Here is a 15,242-nt window from a genome sequence, read left to right on the forward strand (position 1 = left end):
AGACAGGGAGAAACATAACAAAGAAACAGAGAACAGCCAGTTTGATATTAGAAAACATTACAGATGGCTTTCTGCATCTCTCTTCTTTTCTCTCTCCCAAACACAAAAATGACTTTTTGTATTTTAAATCACTGATACAACTTATTTAAAGCAAATACTCAGTCCTGTCATCGGGGTGTAATGCCAAAGCTATTTGTATTTATTCATATTTATAATGGATTTGGGGAGGGACTGCACCAAATTCTGCCAGACTACATCTTGACTGCTTCATTTTCTGTGTACAAGTTTTCTACCATCATTATTTGGCTGTATTTAAACAGTAGCGTACTTAAAAGAAAACGTCTTAATGATTTTTCTAACGTTTAATGATCTCAGAGCAGAATTTAAACAGCGGAAAAATACAAATCAAATGTGCAAGTTTTCTTTAAAAATGGAAGTTGTTTCAAAAACGGCTCAGGGAAAGTGCAAAGTCGTTCTGAAGTGACTGATGTAAATAAGAAATTTGATTAAAAAAATAAATAAAAATACAAAGAAATAGTCATAATATCTTATTGGACCATAACATTAAATAAAAAAAGAAAGGTTGTGCATGCAGGCCCACCTATAAAAGGTAATTTAAAGCATCGATGAGAATGGGAATTATAGCGCTGCAAACTCCTGTTATGAATTTTTTTTTCCTGTTCAAATACACATAAAATGTGATTTGTGCACATTTCTTTCAGATACAAAATGCAGTAGAACACACATCAAAATACATGAGTATGTAAGTTGAATAAAAAGTATTTATTCAACATAAACTGAGGCTATGCAGTTACAAAAAGCCACCATGGGGTCTGAAGTTGAGTCACAAAATAAAAACAAGGGATAAAGGTGTCTTTAGCATTCCTTCCCTGCAGCAGAGAAAGAAACACAGTATGTGGCAAAGAAATAGGCAGCCCCCCTTCTTACCCTGCCAAAACAATTCGGAAAACTGAACAAGCTAACACAGCGGGCGGTTTGACACCTGGTGCAAAGAGGCAAGAGGAGGTTTTTCATATGTAACACCAGCTCACATAATATAACTATAAACACATAATGCTAGAATCAAGTCGTCTAATGTGGGTGGGAAATGTGAAAAATCCTGTTCATGCCGATAATTGAACAATAATGCAACAACATTAGAACACTGCATTGACATTAACTGAAGCTTCACTGGCAAAACAACATATTTTTGAGCTGATGTGGAGATAATCAGCCATAACAAATTAGTTTGATAATACCTTCTTTTTAATTAACCATATTTTGACTATGTTGGACTAATATAATATGATTACTAAAGCCTGCATTTAACAGCAGACTGATTGCTCATTTACAAGAATTTAAAGAGCTTTGTTTTGCTCTATTCAGGTGAATACGAATCAATGAAACAGAACAGAGGCACAGAACAGAAGCACATACACCATCATTTAGGCTGCTAAATAACGCTGTTTTTGACAACAGTTGTTTCAGGGAAGGACACCGATGGACAGTAACATCCTACATTGTGTGCAGTTTTTCAACCAAAAGCCCTTCGCACTCTAAAAGTCACTCTGAGTTGCTCTGATGAGAAAAGTGATGATTAAGGGAGGAGCTGTGTGTGTGTTTACAGTATGCCTTTCTCTGTACCCGCCTGCTCCAGAGCAGCCTGGGGCTTTAACTGCCAAAACATGAGCCTACAGAGTGTTTTGAGTTGCTTGATTCCCTGAAGCACAAACACAGCTGCCCTGCCAAACAGCATCCAAACTGCCACTGGCTTCGAACTGATGATGTTAAGATGTGCTGTACTTTATACTGCAGCGGTGCAGCCTAAAGCCTGGCATGCCTTCACAGCTGCTTTAGCCAGAGGAGGATTTTTATTACCATCAAATGCTTGGTTGAATCAAATCAACTGTTGTCAAATCAAACCAACACTCAACCTAAAACAACATTTCCAATCTCTTAAATATTATATAATGCGTATGATGCCTTAGAGTCAGAGTTTGTAACAAATATCTGGGCAATAAAAAATCAACATCATGCTAATTTACCCAGATGTTTCCCTTTCTAAATGTAAAAAAATGGAAGCACACAAAGCCTTGTCATTACTTTGTGTTGCATGCATGCTGTTTTACATATATATTTATATTTTAGTTTAAATCAAATAAAAACATATTTCCTGATCTATCTGCAAGTCTGTTGCTGCAGGGTCTGACCTAGTTAAAATACAGACATCCTATCATTCCTTTCCTGCTCTTCTTCCCACTCTCCCAAGTGAGACCAGTGTCAGAGCAGAAAAGGAAAGAGAAATGAAGACAAAAGAAAAATCTGTCTCCTTTCTAAGATGCTTTCTTCATTTCAGTTTTCTGTGTGTTAGTGGTCAACTGCAGCATGTGACTGTATGTGGATGTAAACTAAAGCTTGTTGTGCTGTGTGTTGTTTACAGTGTCTGTGTGAATGCTCTCCGTCCAGCCACTTGTTCGCTAAACCTCATCCAAGAACATGCTATTTCAAAATCAGACTCACGTGGCAGATTTATTATGCGCCAATTCTTTTCTTTTGTCTCAGAAAAATAGAGGTCAGACACCTTCAGCGCATACAGAGATTGCCAACCTACATTTTCCAGGTAGAGAAACAGTTGTGCAGCATGAATAATTATGTATGAGACAAAGAGAGAAAAGAGAAATGAACACATTTCCAGGCACTCAGGGACAGCGGATGAGTGAAAATATATATTATTTACATCCACTGCGGCTGTAATAGAGATGATACTAGTGAGAAGAGGAGACATGAAAGGAACAGAAAATAAAGATCAGAGGACATTGGTCACTTCTTTTTGGCCAACTGCAGAGAAAGGGACAGAGAGAGATCCACTTGTTAAGAAGAGAGAAATAAAAGGAAAGAAAATAAGAATGACCGAGACAGATACTGAAGCAGACAACAGGTCAGATGAAAATAAAGCCAGCCTAATAAAGGGTTTGCTATACAGTATATCTGTGCAACACATACATCAATCAGGCACAACAATTAAACCATCTGCCTAATACTGTTTAGCTGTTTGCCCATCCAATGAAGCACAGACACCACAAGACCTCTGAATGTGTCTTGTTGTATCAGACACCAAGACGTTAGCAGCAGATCCTGTAAGTCCTTAAAGTCTTCTAAATCAGGAACAGGGGCCTCCATGGATTGAACTTGTTTTTCCAGCACTTCCCACAGATACTCCATCAGACTGAAGTCTAGGGATTTTGACAAGTCAACCCTGACTTCTTTGTTGTGTTCCTCAAACCGTGCCTAAACATTTTTCGCAGTGTGGCAGAGCGCATTATCGTGCTAAAAGAGGCCACTGCCATCAGGGAATACTACTGCCATGAACAGGTGTATGTGGTCAGCAGCAGTATCTAGGTAGGTGGTACTTAAAGTAATATGCACATGAATGCCAGGACCCACAGTTTGCTGGCTTGATTCTTCCCACAGTGCATCCTGCTGCCATCTTTTCCTCAGTCAAACAACACACATGAACCCAATCGTCCATGTGATCGTGAAAAAATAAAAAAAGGGATTCACTAGACCAGGCCACCTTCTCCCATTGGTCCAAGGTCTAATTCTGACACTCAGCTTCCCATTGCTGGTGCTTAAAGCAGTGGGCAACCTGACTGGTCTGTCGCCCCAATATACAGTAAACTGTGATGTGCTGTGTTCTGACACCTTTCTGTTGTTCATGCTAGCAGTTCTCCAGGACTGGACCACACAAAACAACCTTTGCCCTCCACATACAACAATTGCCGTTATGTGCTATTGACTCTGATGCCGGTTCACCAGTTATCCTTCCTTGGACTATCTCTATAAGTACTAGTCACTGTATATGAGGAACACCCCACACAACCTGTTGTTCAGGAGATGCTCTGACTCAGTCATCTTGCCATCACAAAAGTCTTTCAAGTCTCTCGGATCCTTATGCTTGCCCATTTTACTACTTTCAACGCATTAATTTTAAGAACTGAATGTTCACTTGCTGCCTATTATATGCCACTCCTTAATAGGGGCCATTGTCATGAGCTAATCTGTGGTATGTACCCGACCAATCAGTGTTTTTTGTTGTTGTTGTTGTTGTTGTATATACTTTAACTGGGTACATTTTGTGTAATAATAATGAAAAGTCATTAACTTTTAGTCTTAACTTCACAATGGCATTTTCAGAAGGGAGTAGAGGAAACTTTTTGTAATATAATGAAGACTATTACACAATGATGACACAATCCTTAAACTCACAACACTAAGTCATTCATGTTATTAAGCAACACTGTGGACAATTACTGTACAGAAAAAATGACATGCAAATTATGCCATTGTACAGTAAATTAATGCTAGAGTATGAGTTGCCAGGGATGTAAACAGTATACAGTATCTTCTCATTAGAAACTGTGTGAGTGTGTTTGGGTAACATGGAGAACAAATCAGTAAAAGAAAGGCAACTCACTCATAGATGCATGCATTATTAAGTCCTTCTAGCCACATTCACAAGCAATTTTATTTCCTCCTTTGTGACCTGAAGTCAAAACATCAACCCAAAAAAAAGAAGCAAATTCCTGGTAGATACAAATGTCAAAGAGCCACAAACAAGTAAAGGTTATACTTAGGCAGTCATGTCGAGTTAACTCTTTAGTTATGGGAAACTGAATGAGGCAGCACTAAGAACTCAACAAAGAAAAATGAAAGGAGAAAGAACAATACAAAAATCGACTGTAGACAGTGATAGCAATAATAACACCGTCAAACGCAACAACAATAAAAAATACTTGCACAGTGTAGGGAAGGAAAATGCAGGCCTACAGAAGCTCCAGAAGAAATACTAAGCTAGAAAAAGTACATTTTAAGTTGACCTTCGAAAATCTGAAAAGAGGTGGCAAGAGAAAATTTCATAGTTTTGTTGCAGCTATAGCGAAAACACTGCACACATAAGACTTAGCTGTGGGTCCCAGTACAGACAGAAGATCTCAGGACTCTAATTGTGTAACATCAACAAGACAGGAGGGGCAAGACAGTTTAACACTTAGTAAACAAACCTTTGGCTATTGAAATCGAATCTATAGCTAACTGGGAGCCAGTGAGGAGATGAAAATGGTAATAATGTGATGGCCCTTTGGCTAGTAATCAAGTTGGAGATGGTATGAAGAAGATGCCAAAATATTAGGGCTGGCCCGAATAGCAGTTTCTGGGCTTCAGATATTTGGAGGCTGGGCAGGAGTGTCAATTAAGCTGAACCACAGATTATACTTCGCTACTAGCTCGTTGGAATCTTTGAATATCTTTATTGAGGTAAGCAATGCATCTGTTAGCCCTCTGGAGGAGCTGTCAGTCACTGCAATCCATCATATTAGCTCTCACTTTGTGTGGGAGGGAAATCCCAGGTTCTCAAGTGACACCACAGATGACACAGTCAAGGATAGATCCGACCCTGGAGAATCTTCATCCTGGAGCATGACATGTATATATTTATTCCTTTATCCACTACAAAAATGTGTTGTATCACCATTTGCTCTTATTCTGCAACTAAACCAGGCATATGGGACCGACTACTAAAAACAAACAATGCTAGTTAGCAGCACATTCATTCGGTGTAAGAAGACCAGTAATAAGTGATTGGAGGCAGGACCAGCAAAGCATCATATTTGGAGATTATCTGATCTACTTGTCCAGTATTGCAGATTCTCAAAAAATGACGCGATGAAAAAATTGTGAAACTCCAGGCTTTTATCTTTAACGGTTCCTGACATATTGTCATCCAAACATAGTCTCAAAATTCAGTGTGTAAAAACATTGGCTAAAAGTGGGTTGACAGGCAATTTAAATTAAAAAAGAGCTCAGAAAGAACTTGATATATCAATCTAAAATTTGACAGATGCCATTTTAAATATCCATGGTTTTTGACAAAAAATGTTTCAAGCACATCAGAGATGGTCATGCAGAAGGTCCCTGATGATTTAAGATGGAATAACCCCTTTAACATCTAAATTCACCTTCCATTAAAAAAACAACATCTGTCATTCTTAATTGCCTCCACTCAGGCCAAGTACTCTGACACAAACAAGGAATCTGACTCTTGTACTTAGTGGCTATCAATGTACTTACAAACAATGCACAATTTACCCTTGTGTACAATAAAAGCTCACATGGCACACATGCAAAACACACATGCTAACTAATTGCTGAGGGCTGTTTATTCAAGTTCAGTGTTGAATTTCTCAGTCAGCAAAGTCACCAGAATTTTTATCAAGTTGAACAACAACAATAACAACATCATCAATGCTGCAGCCATCATTAAAAAGATAGACTGTCAATCCACTTCTTTTCACACCAATTCAGGCAATGAACAGTGCTGAATGTCAATACTATTTTAGTGCTGAACAAATCATTAATCTGCCCTTCTGGCACAGTGGAGAATTATGTGCTTGGCCATGCATTTCAAGGCCCTGTTGATCGCAATGTAAAAAGAGGGAGAAGATGACAATGAACTGGCCAGACCATAACTAGGTGCATGTAATACAGTTCACATATTTTGTTGTTTTAACCTAAAATGATGGCAGTACAGTGAGATTCTTGTGTCTGCGTAATTCAATTCCACTTAGTTAACATCAGCATGTCAAGGTTTTTAATTTGTTTTTGGGTTTAGTTTAGCAAAATTTTAAATAAAAACACCCGACGAAAGAAAAAAGACAGAAACAAGAATCAAATATAACCTTGAAGCATGCTCATATATTGCATATCAGAAATTCTCTGCAGCTGAAATGTTTAAGCTTCTTTCTTTAGAGGCTTTAACTGAGCTGAGATTTCTTCTGAGGAGCGGCCTTTAATAATATTTAAGGAACATTTTTGTGGTATGTCATGCGAACAAAGCTAGATTAAAGGAATTACAAAGATTATATTGCTTTGAAGGGTGTCCTTCCTGTTGCACATTTGTTGTATAATGAGTTGGATAGCAACCATCGTTTTGTTAGCCAATCCAGCAAAACAAGCATTGTGCAAAAGACAGAGGAGACTTAACAAAGAAGGAATGCTACACCACTGTGAAATGGGATTGGATGAGCAGACACATGAACTGACATGGACTGGATCGATCCACACGGATGAAGCTTTGATTTGGCGTGAGTCAGCAGGAAAAAGGACTGGAGGATGAGCAGAGGAGTGAGAGACAAATTGGAGAGGGGAAAGATGGAGGAGAAAATGGAAAGAGGGACTGAGGAAGGAAAACAGGAGGAAGACAGACAGAGAGCAGCAGAGTCTCACTGCTAGTGTTTGTCTGAGCAACACAGATAAAAGGCGTTTCTCTGCAGTGGCTTTTTCAACATCTCTCTCCCTCTCTTTCTTTGTTCATTTTATCCTCCTTTACTCTCTACTCCTCTACACCCTAAGCTCCTCAACTGCTGCCACTACAAAAAATAACCACCCAAAAAGTGCATCGTTTACCTCCTCTTTCATATTCAGCACCTCTGACTGTAACCACTGGGTGCTTCTGTTACCTTGAGTCTCAGATCCCATCAGAGTGTAATAAGACACTCTGGGATTTAAGAGGCTTTACAGAACCTTTTAAGTCTATTCTAATTTACAAATATGTAAATAAAGGCTAAAATCTTTGTTAATGAAGCGAGTTAGCAACTGGAGTAATGTTTTCAAGCAAAATGCTAACAATTTACTTTTTCCAGCTCCCCTATGGGGATTTGCTGCTTTCTCTACCTTAGATATGATACTAGACGGAATATTTCAAACTTTTTAAGTTTGATTTAAAGATGCCACTTTGCCATCATGTCATACATAGAACAATTAATTGAGAACATAATCAAAAATAATGAAAATGAAATTTTGGTACAACCCTTACGTATATACATTACTTTGAAACAGTCTTTATTTTTTGAGCAATGATCGTATTCACACCAACATGAATTGTTTTGACACCACTTTTGCCAGATATTTTGACAGGGGAGTATAAATATCTGCTACTTGTATTTATGTGCATGTATCTGCTTGTGTGTCTGTATTATTAAGCTCCTACGGTAAGCAATACTCGTCCTACGAACACACACACACCCACACACACACACACACACACACACACACACACATTACACAAAGGGGAAGTAATGGCTCATATTTCACTACCATTTTGTTAAGTCAACACTGTGAGAAACTTAGGTATCAGCAAATGAGACACGCACACTCACGTAATTGAAATAATGTACAAAAACCCATGAGATGCCCCAATGGGAGAACTTTTTTTTACAGCCTCACCTCTCTCCCTGCTCATTCATCTTTTAGTCAAATTTATGAGTAAAAAATTAATGCTGGGACTTTTATAGTAGCTTGACACATAAATGTACACATCTAGAAAAGCACAAACATTGCACGTTCTGTACAAGTTCCAGTCCAAAACACACAAGTACTTGTTTCTAGTGAAACAGGTAGCTGCTTGGATTACTTGGAATGTTGCGCTGGACAAAGGACAAAGTAGGGAGGGACTGTAGAGGCACACTGGAGACTGTGTGGAGGTATTTTCAATGAAACCCTGCTAGCACACACACTAAAAACCCCAAGAGGTGAAACAGTGTTTGGTGTTCTTTCTGAATTGACTGAATGAAAAGAAAACTACAAATATTCAGGTAAAGATGAAAATGAAGGATTAAAATCAGTTATTGATGACAGTTAAAGTTACCGGTCAAGAAATGAGTGCTGTCTGATAAGACCACCTCATGTGTTTCACTTCAAAGGTTTTCATGTGTGTGGGTGTGTATATACAGCAGGCCCATTAAACAAGGAGAACTTGAAATACGAACCTGGATCATGAGTGATTGAAGTGTCCTAGGGCATTGTCTGTGTATCTTTGTGTGCGTGAATCCAAGAGCATATTACATCTTTAATTACACAGACAATTCCTGAGAACATGACAGAACAATCTCGCCTAAATGTAGATTGCAAAGTTGCATGCAATATCCTTCTGACAGCTGGTGGGCGCATAACATTCAATCATATAAAACACTTGTGTGTATTTTAGTCTGCCTGCGGATATATCAGAAAGGTACATGAAGGTATGAGGGAAAAAAAGACTCAGGTTCAAAACTTGGTGTGTGTGTGTGTGTGTGTGTGTGTGTGTGTGTGTGTGTGTGTGTGTTAATGAGTTCACTTGCCCTTGTTGTGTCAACCACCTGTTCTGAACTATTTAAGTGTTTGGCAAACGCTGCTTCATATCAAAACAAAGACGTTGCCAGAAACTGACAGAAGTCAAATTAAAGTCATAGGTGCTCTGTTTGTAACAAACACACAGTCAAGGACAGCAATCAGTGGCTGCAGGGCCAGAAACTATTGAAAATTATATTTTTAATGATTTATTTGTTGACATTTTTCATCTTTCAAATGTTTGACAATAGTGATAATGATCCTCACAATATCCCCATGCTCACAGTATCATCTTCAAATGTCTCATTTCCAGCAGTGCAACATTTACAAAAATATTTAAAAAGAAAATGCAAAAAATATCTACATATTGAAAGCTGGAACTAGAGAAAGTTGTATTAGATATTCATCAAACGGTTTGCTGGTTAATTTTCCTGTCGACAGACTAATCGTTTTAGCATCACTGTCCAGTGATTCAGTGTTTGGGGTGGTTCATGTTTCCCTTGAATTATCATCATCGGTAGTATCATCATGGATTGCAAAAGAAGCAAGATTCATCTTTAAGAACATGAAAAAAGGTGCTGACTCATATGTAGCTGAACAAACACTTAACTCTCTGTCCAATTCTTTGTTCAAGTCCATTGTTTCACAGCTAAAGTGTGTTGTGTCTTGCATGTTTTATGTGTCATCAAACTCTTGCCCAAAGAAAAGAAGAAACAGCACCTCATCAGTCTTCAACAAAGCGCATTGTAAGCGACAGTTTGTCAACCCACTTGCTGCTGTCCGTTGAATGAGGGCATTTTAGAGAGTTATTCCGCAGACCGTCAGCAGGTGGTCAAGACCCAGTTTCTTGTCAGCTGTTGGTTGCATGTGAACTGTGTGAGTCAAAGTTTGTATTTTGTGTTTGAAAATACTCATTTTAAACATTTCTAATAAAATGATGAGAAGATAGAAAACTCCTCTCGGCAGTCTTGATAAATTCCTGAATAATATTTTTGTTTTAATAACTACAGTACATGACCTGAGAAGATATTCATGTGTTTATGTTTGTTTTGCCAACAGATTGTTTCGTTTCTTTTAGTCTCGAGGCATTTAAAAAAAAGAGGAGTGACTGCTTTAACTGCTGCAGATTAGCCTCCTTTCATTCAGTACAGCTCAGTACTGCATGTTAATCTAGTTATTCTAGTCCTAGTGTACGCACTGTGTACTGGCAAGACACTTGGCTGAATGACAATCTTTTTTTTTAAAGAAATACAAACAAATTACTACAAAAAAGCAACCATGCTGAACTATGTGTCCATAAGCAGAAAATATTTTATTCTAAAACTCTTTTAGGAATGTTTTGAGCCCAGGACAATCAACAGTGAATTTCCTGCTCAGCTAAAGGAGACTAAATCTCATTATGTAATGTCCAGTCACAGACCAGGAGTATTCAAAAAGACTAGTGTCTGACGTCACATGTTGCTACTGACAATACAAACAAAATTCACCTTTACTTTATGTTTTTGGAGAGATGGACAAATATTAAAAGGTACAAAAGTTACAGGAAGTATCTACTGTACTGTCAACAGCCATGACTGAAAAAGGCTGACACTTGTATATTACCAATGGTAGAAATCAAGCCTTTTCTTGCTTGCTTCTTAAGATGATCTAAACTACATTTAAACTTGTTTTAATTTTGGTGCTAAAAAAACATCACAGGATTTCCAGTAAATAAATCAAACCTCTTTAAATATTATATTTGTTCAGCAGTGTGTTATGTGTACTATGAGTCATGGGACAGTAAAACTACAATGTTGTGGCAAGTTTTCAATGCACTACTGCCAGAATGAACAAGTGGAAACTTGAATTTTACTGGTCATACATACCATCAAATAACACTATGCAATACCAGCAAATTATTTTAGAATTTTAAAAAAATGAAAAATCATTTTCAAAAAAGATTTTAAGTTCACTTCACATTCAGATTTCCAGACACAAGATCCCTAATTACAACTCTCATATTGTCAAATATGTGTGGCAAATGCATTTCCACATTTATGCTGTACCTCTGTCTTTCTCTGTCTTCCTCCTTTTATGATTAGTCCACACCTGGACATGCTATATCTGTCCTGTTCCCTCCACTTGTCTTTTGATCACTAACCCTCCCTCTCCCCGTCATTCTCTCGCCTTCCAGCTATCCTGGTTTCCAATTAATCCCATTACCATCAGAGAGGTGTTGAACCGCAACAGAGGCAAGACAAACCGAAAGAGAGAGAGAGACAGAATGATAGGAAGGGACACCGGAAAGCAGACGAAACAGGGCATTGTAGAGGGATGACACAGACTCCAACAGCTGAACAAGACAGACAGGCAAGCTGTGAGGCAGGGTCAACTACATGCAACACACATTCATTCAAACACAAACCAGGGGGACAATAGACTCTGCACTGCCCCCCTTAAACTCATCAGTCTTCCCCCAACATTTTCTCGACTCTTCATGTTTCTGCTCTCCTTTCACTGAACCCTTACATCTCTCTACTGACTCCTCTCTGTGTGCTTTTCTCGTTTCATCAAGAATTCCTCTATCACCCCCACATTTCAGATTCAGGCTGGGTGCAGTCTGTTACCTTACCCCGTTAACTAGTGAGGGGAGTCCATGGTCAGCAGCCTCCCTCTTTCCACCAGCCAAGCCCTCATCCACTGAAGTCATCCACTCGCCCTGTTCACCAGGGCTAAGTCCGTTGTCTCTGCTCACACACACACACAAACAACACACAGGTGTTCCCTTCAAATGCAAGACGAGGAGGAAGCCTCGGAATAGTCCAAAGGGTGAGTCCCTGGTAGTGGTATAGTCCAAAGAGAGGCAGAGGAGCGGAGCAGGATGTATCGTTCACTTTAAAACACTGCACTGGCTGCCTGGCGTTTCCTACACCAGCAGAGGCTGCAACTGGCTCGCTCTGCCACACACAAACACAAGCACACACTCTCGCTCACTGGTTTTGCCGGCTGACTGGCATTCACACAGTGAGGGCTCAGATCAGGCAACAGTTGTTGAATTCATGGCCCCTCCTCTCCCTTCTCCCTCCCCTTGCAGGTGGTTGCTTAGCAACTGGCTTCTGTGGGCGGGGCTTGTGAGAGTTCTCACATTGCTGCACACTCTGCTCTCAGCTGCCGCCTACTCAGCCTATATTTGCATATCAAGCCCTGCCTGCCTCTGTGTCTGTCTGTGCTGTGGAAGAGGCCAGTGCTTGTGTGGGGGAGGAAGGTGACTGTTATCACTAAAACTGAAACAGTTCGTCTTTGGTGATGCAGCAGATTCTGTAAGCTGGGTCGAACAGAGAAGACATACTGGTTAGTCACAATGGGAAAGATGAAAAGGGGGAGGAAGCATTTTAAACAAGGAAAGAGGTGACAGAAAAGTGTCTAAAGGCAGTTGCTGTTCATTTCACTCAGTTAAAACAGTCACTGAGCTCAGAAAGTCACTTGTATCTGTAATTGTTCCTTTAAGAAGACAAAAACATAGCGATTAGGCAACATGATTGCAGCTTAGAGATTAAACAATTACTCAGTTATTTAAAGAAAATTAATGTGCATCCATTTTTATAATAAAAAAGCTTCTATATTGCAAATCGTGGTTTGGTTGCTTTCTGAGTCATTAAAATCAAAATCTTTGGGATTTGTACTGTGAATATACTCCACCAACATGCTGTTCACTTTACTTACATGTTTGCATAACATTTTTTGGATCATAAGTTTTAAAGCTTAGAAAATTTGCAAATCTTTCATTACATCCTCTAAAAAAATGCATTGTGGTCATTTTGGTCAATCTACACATGAAGCTGTTTTTCTTGATCCCAAAAAGGTTTTTCACATTTCAGGAGTGAAATCATTTTACAAACACTACGTCTGATAATGTTGATTCTGTAACTGAGAAACTATGGACCAAAACTCCAAATCTGCATTTTTTTTCCCCCAAGATGGTTTATTTGCTTTAAGTGTGTCAGTAAAACCAGGATAAATAACATGTATGTAACTGTATGTGCATAAAAAAATTAATGGAAACTCCAAATTTTCACTGCACCAACTACTCTAAAAAGTAAAACTTTTTTTGCTATATGTCTAAAATATTATAGATTAAAGAGACTTTATTGTCATTGTTCAAAAGTACAACGAAATTTGTCTGAAGAACACGACAATTAGCAGCAGTGCAAATAATAAAAATAGATAAAAAAACACTCTTAAAAATAAAAAGAAGACTCAAAGTACTATATACAAACAAAGTAAAGTGGTCAGTGCTGATAAATATGCCATTTCCTTTACATTTCTAAACTGTTTCACACAATTCTGTAAGTATAGGGAAACACTCTAAGTGGCCTCTCCATAGTGTTTCTTTTTCAGCTCTTATCTCGGGTCCACAGGGAATTTCAGTCATTCTTTCAACTTCCACTCTGAGCTTTCCTCCCTACTAGTGTCTTTTAAATGGCTCCTGTTCTGGCCGGATTTGGCCCCAGATTCTCTTATCAGCGTCAACGATACAAAAACAACTTGGATCGAATGCTCAAGAGTTTCTAAGAATGTGACTGTCATGCTTGTTACTTTTGTTTGGTGGTGCTGATCCTTAGTAGAGTAATTCTGAATTCAAACTGAACAAATTGTAAAGACTGTTAGCCTTGTGAGGAGAGGAGTGTGAATGGAGCTTGTTGTGCCCCCATGGTACAGTTAGCAAACTGGAACTGAGAATCATGTGGATAGAACTGCAAATGAATTGCAGTCGAGCTTAACTGACTTAGCTGAGCATGATTTAACTATCAGTAGGGCTGTGTTCATGTGAAGGTATCAATTTTGATGAGAAGACGACAAGATGACCTGGTTTTAGTTGTGTTGTACTATTTTTCCATAATCAGCAACCACCATTATGATCTGCTTTCTCCTAAATTGTTATCTGAGAACCTCCCTGGCTGCCAAATTGTTATTGTCCTACTTACTTTTGAAAGACTTGTTCCCCATGCTGTGAATACATAAATCACACATTCAACAGCTATCACAATGAATCCCCTCCAGTCTCTTTGCTACTAGTATCAAAAACAGCTGGATGATAGCTTATGTATCCCTGTTCAATGCTACATTTATGCCTTTACTTTTTTATGGTACTGCCTTTTTTCAAAACTGTCTCACACAAACATTAATCTACACTGTCCATTTAGCTAATTAATACCGTTAATTTAATGATGATAAAGTCTTGTCTCTGTCTGGGCGTGTGGACATATCTGGTTTTATGCTCATGTTTGTGTGCTGTTAGCTAAGGTTTCACCACTTTGTATTTCCTTCCAGTAACTGGACTCAGCAGCCTTTGGCAACAACTGATGGCAACTGAGCCAAAACCTAATCCTGCTAAAATTACACGGAAACGTCAGTGAACCTATTACCTTCTCACTATCTCCCGCTTCCTTCCGCTTGTTGACATATTTTCAGTGTTTCAGTGTGAATTTCATGACTCATACTTTGCCTCTATCTCTGTCAGAGAACCATAGCTGCTTGAATCATGACGCTTGATGTAAGTAGTCTCATGCTAATGGAGTGATGAGGGAAAAAGGGAGAGGTGGTGAGAAAGATGAAGAGGAGGAAAGAGATATGATCCAAGCTGAGGGAGCCAAATAAAACCTAATTATGTGGAAAGGAATGCACCCTTTCTACTGCCTCCTTTCTCTCTCTCTTTTGCTCTCCTTCTCCTTCACTTCTGAAAGATTTTGGCAGTGGCTCAGCCAATGGCAATGGCTATTTGTTTATGTGTAATTTGTTTGAGGGTTGGCCCCTTTTCCCTTTTCAAAGAAGCCATTTACAATTCTATTCATGTCTACCTGTCTTATTTAGCTGGCAACACATAGTTATGGACCAAGGGTCTGGATTTAACTACGTGCTTTCACAAAGTGTTAACTCTGTTATAATAATGCCATTCAGAGAGGGCAAGACAGAGGATAACATTATGACATAGTTTCTGCAGCAGTGTGTAATGGAGTGAAAGGAGGCACAGTATTAAAAGGTGGCTGAGAAGAGAAGATGGTGATTGAAGAATCTGAATTGTACCCCTCCTAGATGAATGG

At 38.9% G+C, this 15,242-nt stretch overlaps 1 protein-coding gene across 4 annotated transcripts in view; it reads right to left on the reverse strand.

Annotated features, from left to right (window-relative positions):
- The window catches only part of rab11fip4b (RAB11 family interacting protein 4 (class II) b), a 60,177-nt gene that overhangs the window by 15,829 nt on the left and 29,106 nt on the right, over positions 1-15,242 (reverse strand). The window contains exon 1 of one of the 4 annotated variants that reach the window (XM_023278501.3): positions 11,774-12,163. The exons of the other annotated variants lie outside the window; for them this stretch is intronic. Coding sequence (XP_023134269.1) covers positions 11,774-11,851 — 78 coding nt within the window. The 5' untranslated portion in view covers positions 11,852-12,163. Of the gene's footprint in view, positions 1-11,773; positions 12,164-15,242 lie in introns of those variants that run through there. 4 annotated transcript variants of the gene reach the window in all.

Source organism: Amphiprion ocellaris, chromosome 4 (genome assembly GCF_022539595.1).
Source record: "Amphiprion ocellaris isolate individual 3 ecotype Okinawa chromosome 4, ASM2253959v1, whole genome shotgun sequence".
Taxonomy (NCBI): Eukaryota; Metazoa; Chordata; class Actinopteri; family Pomacentridae; genus Amphiprion; species Amphiprion ocellaris.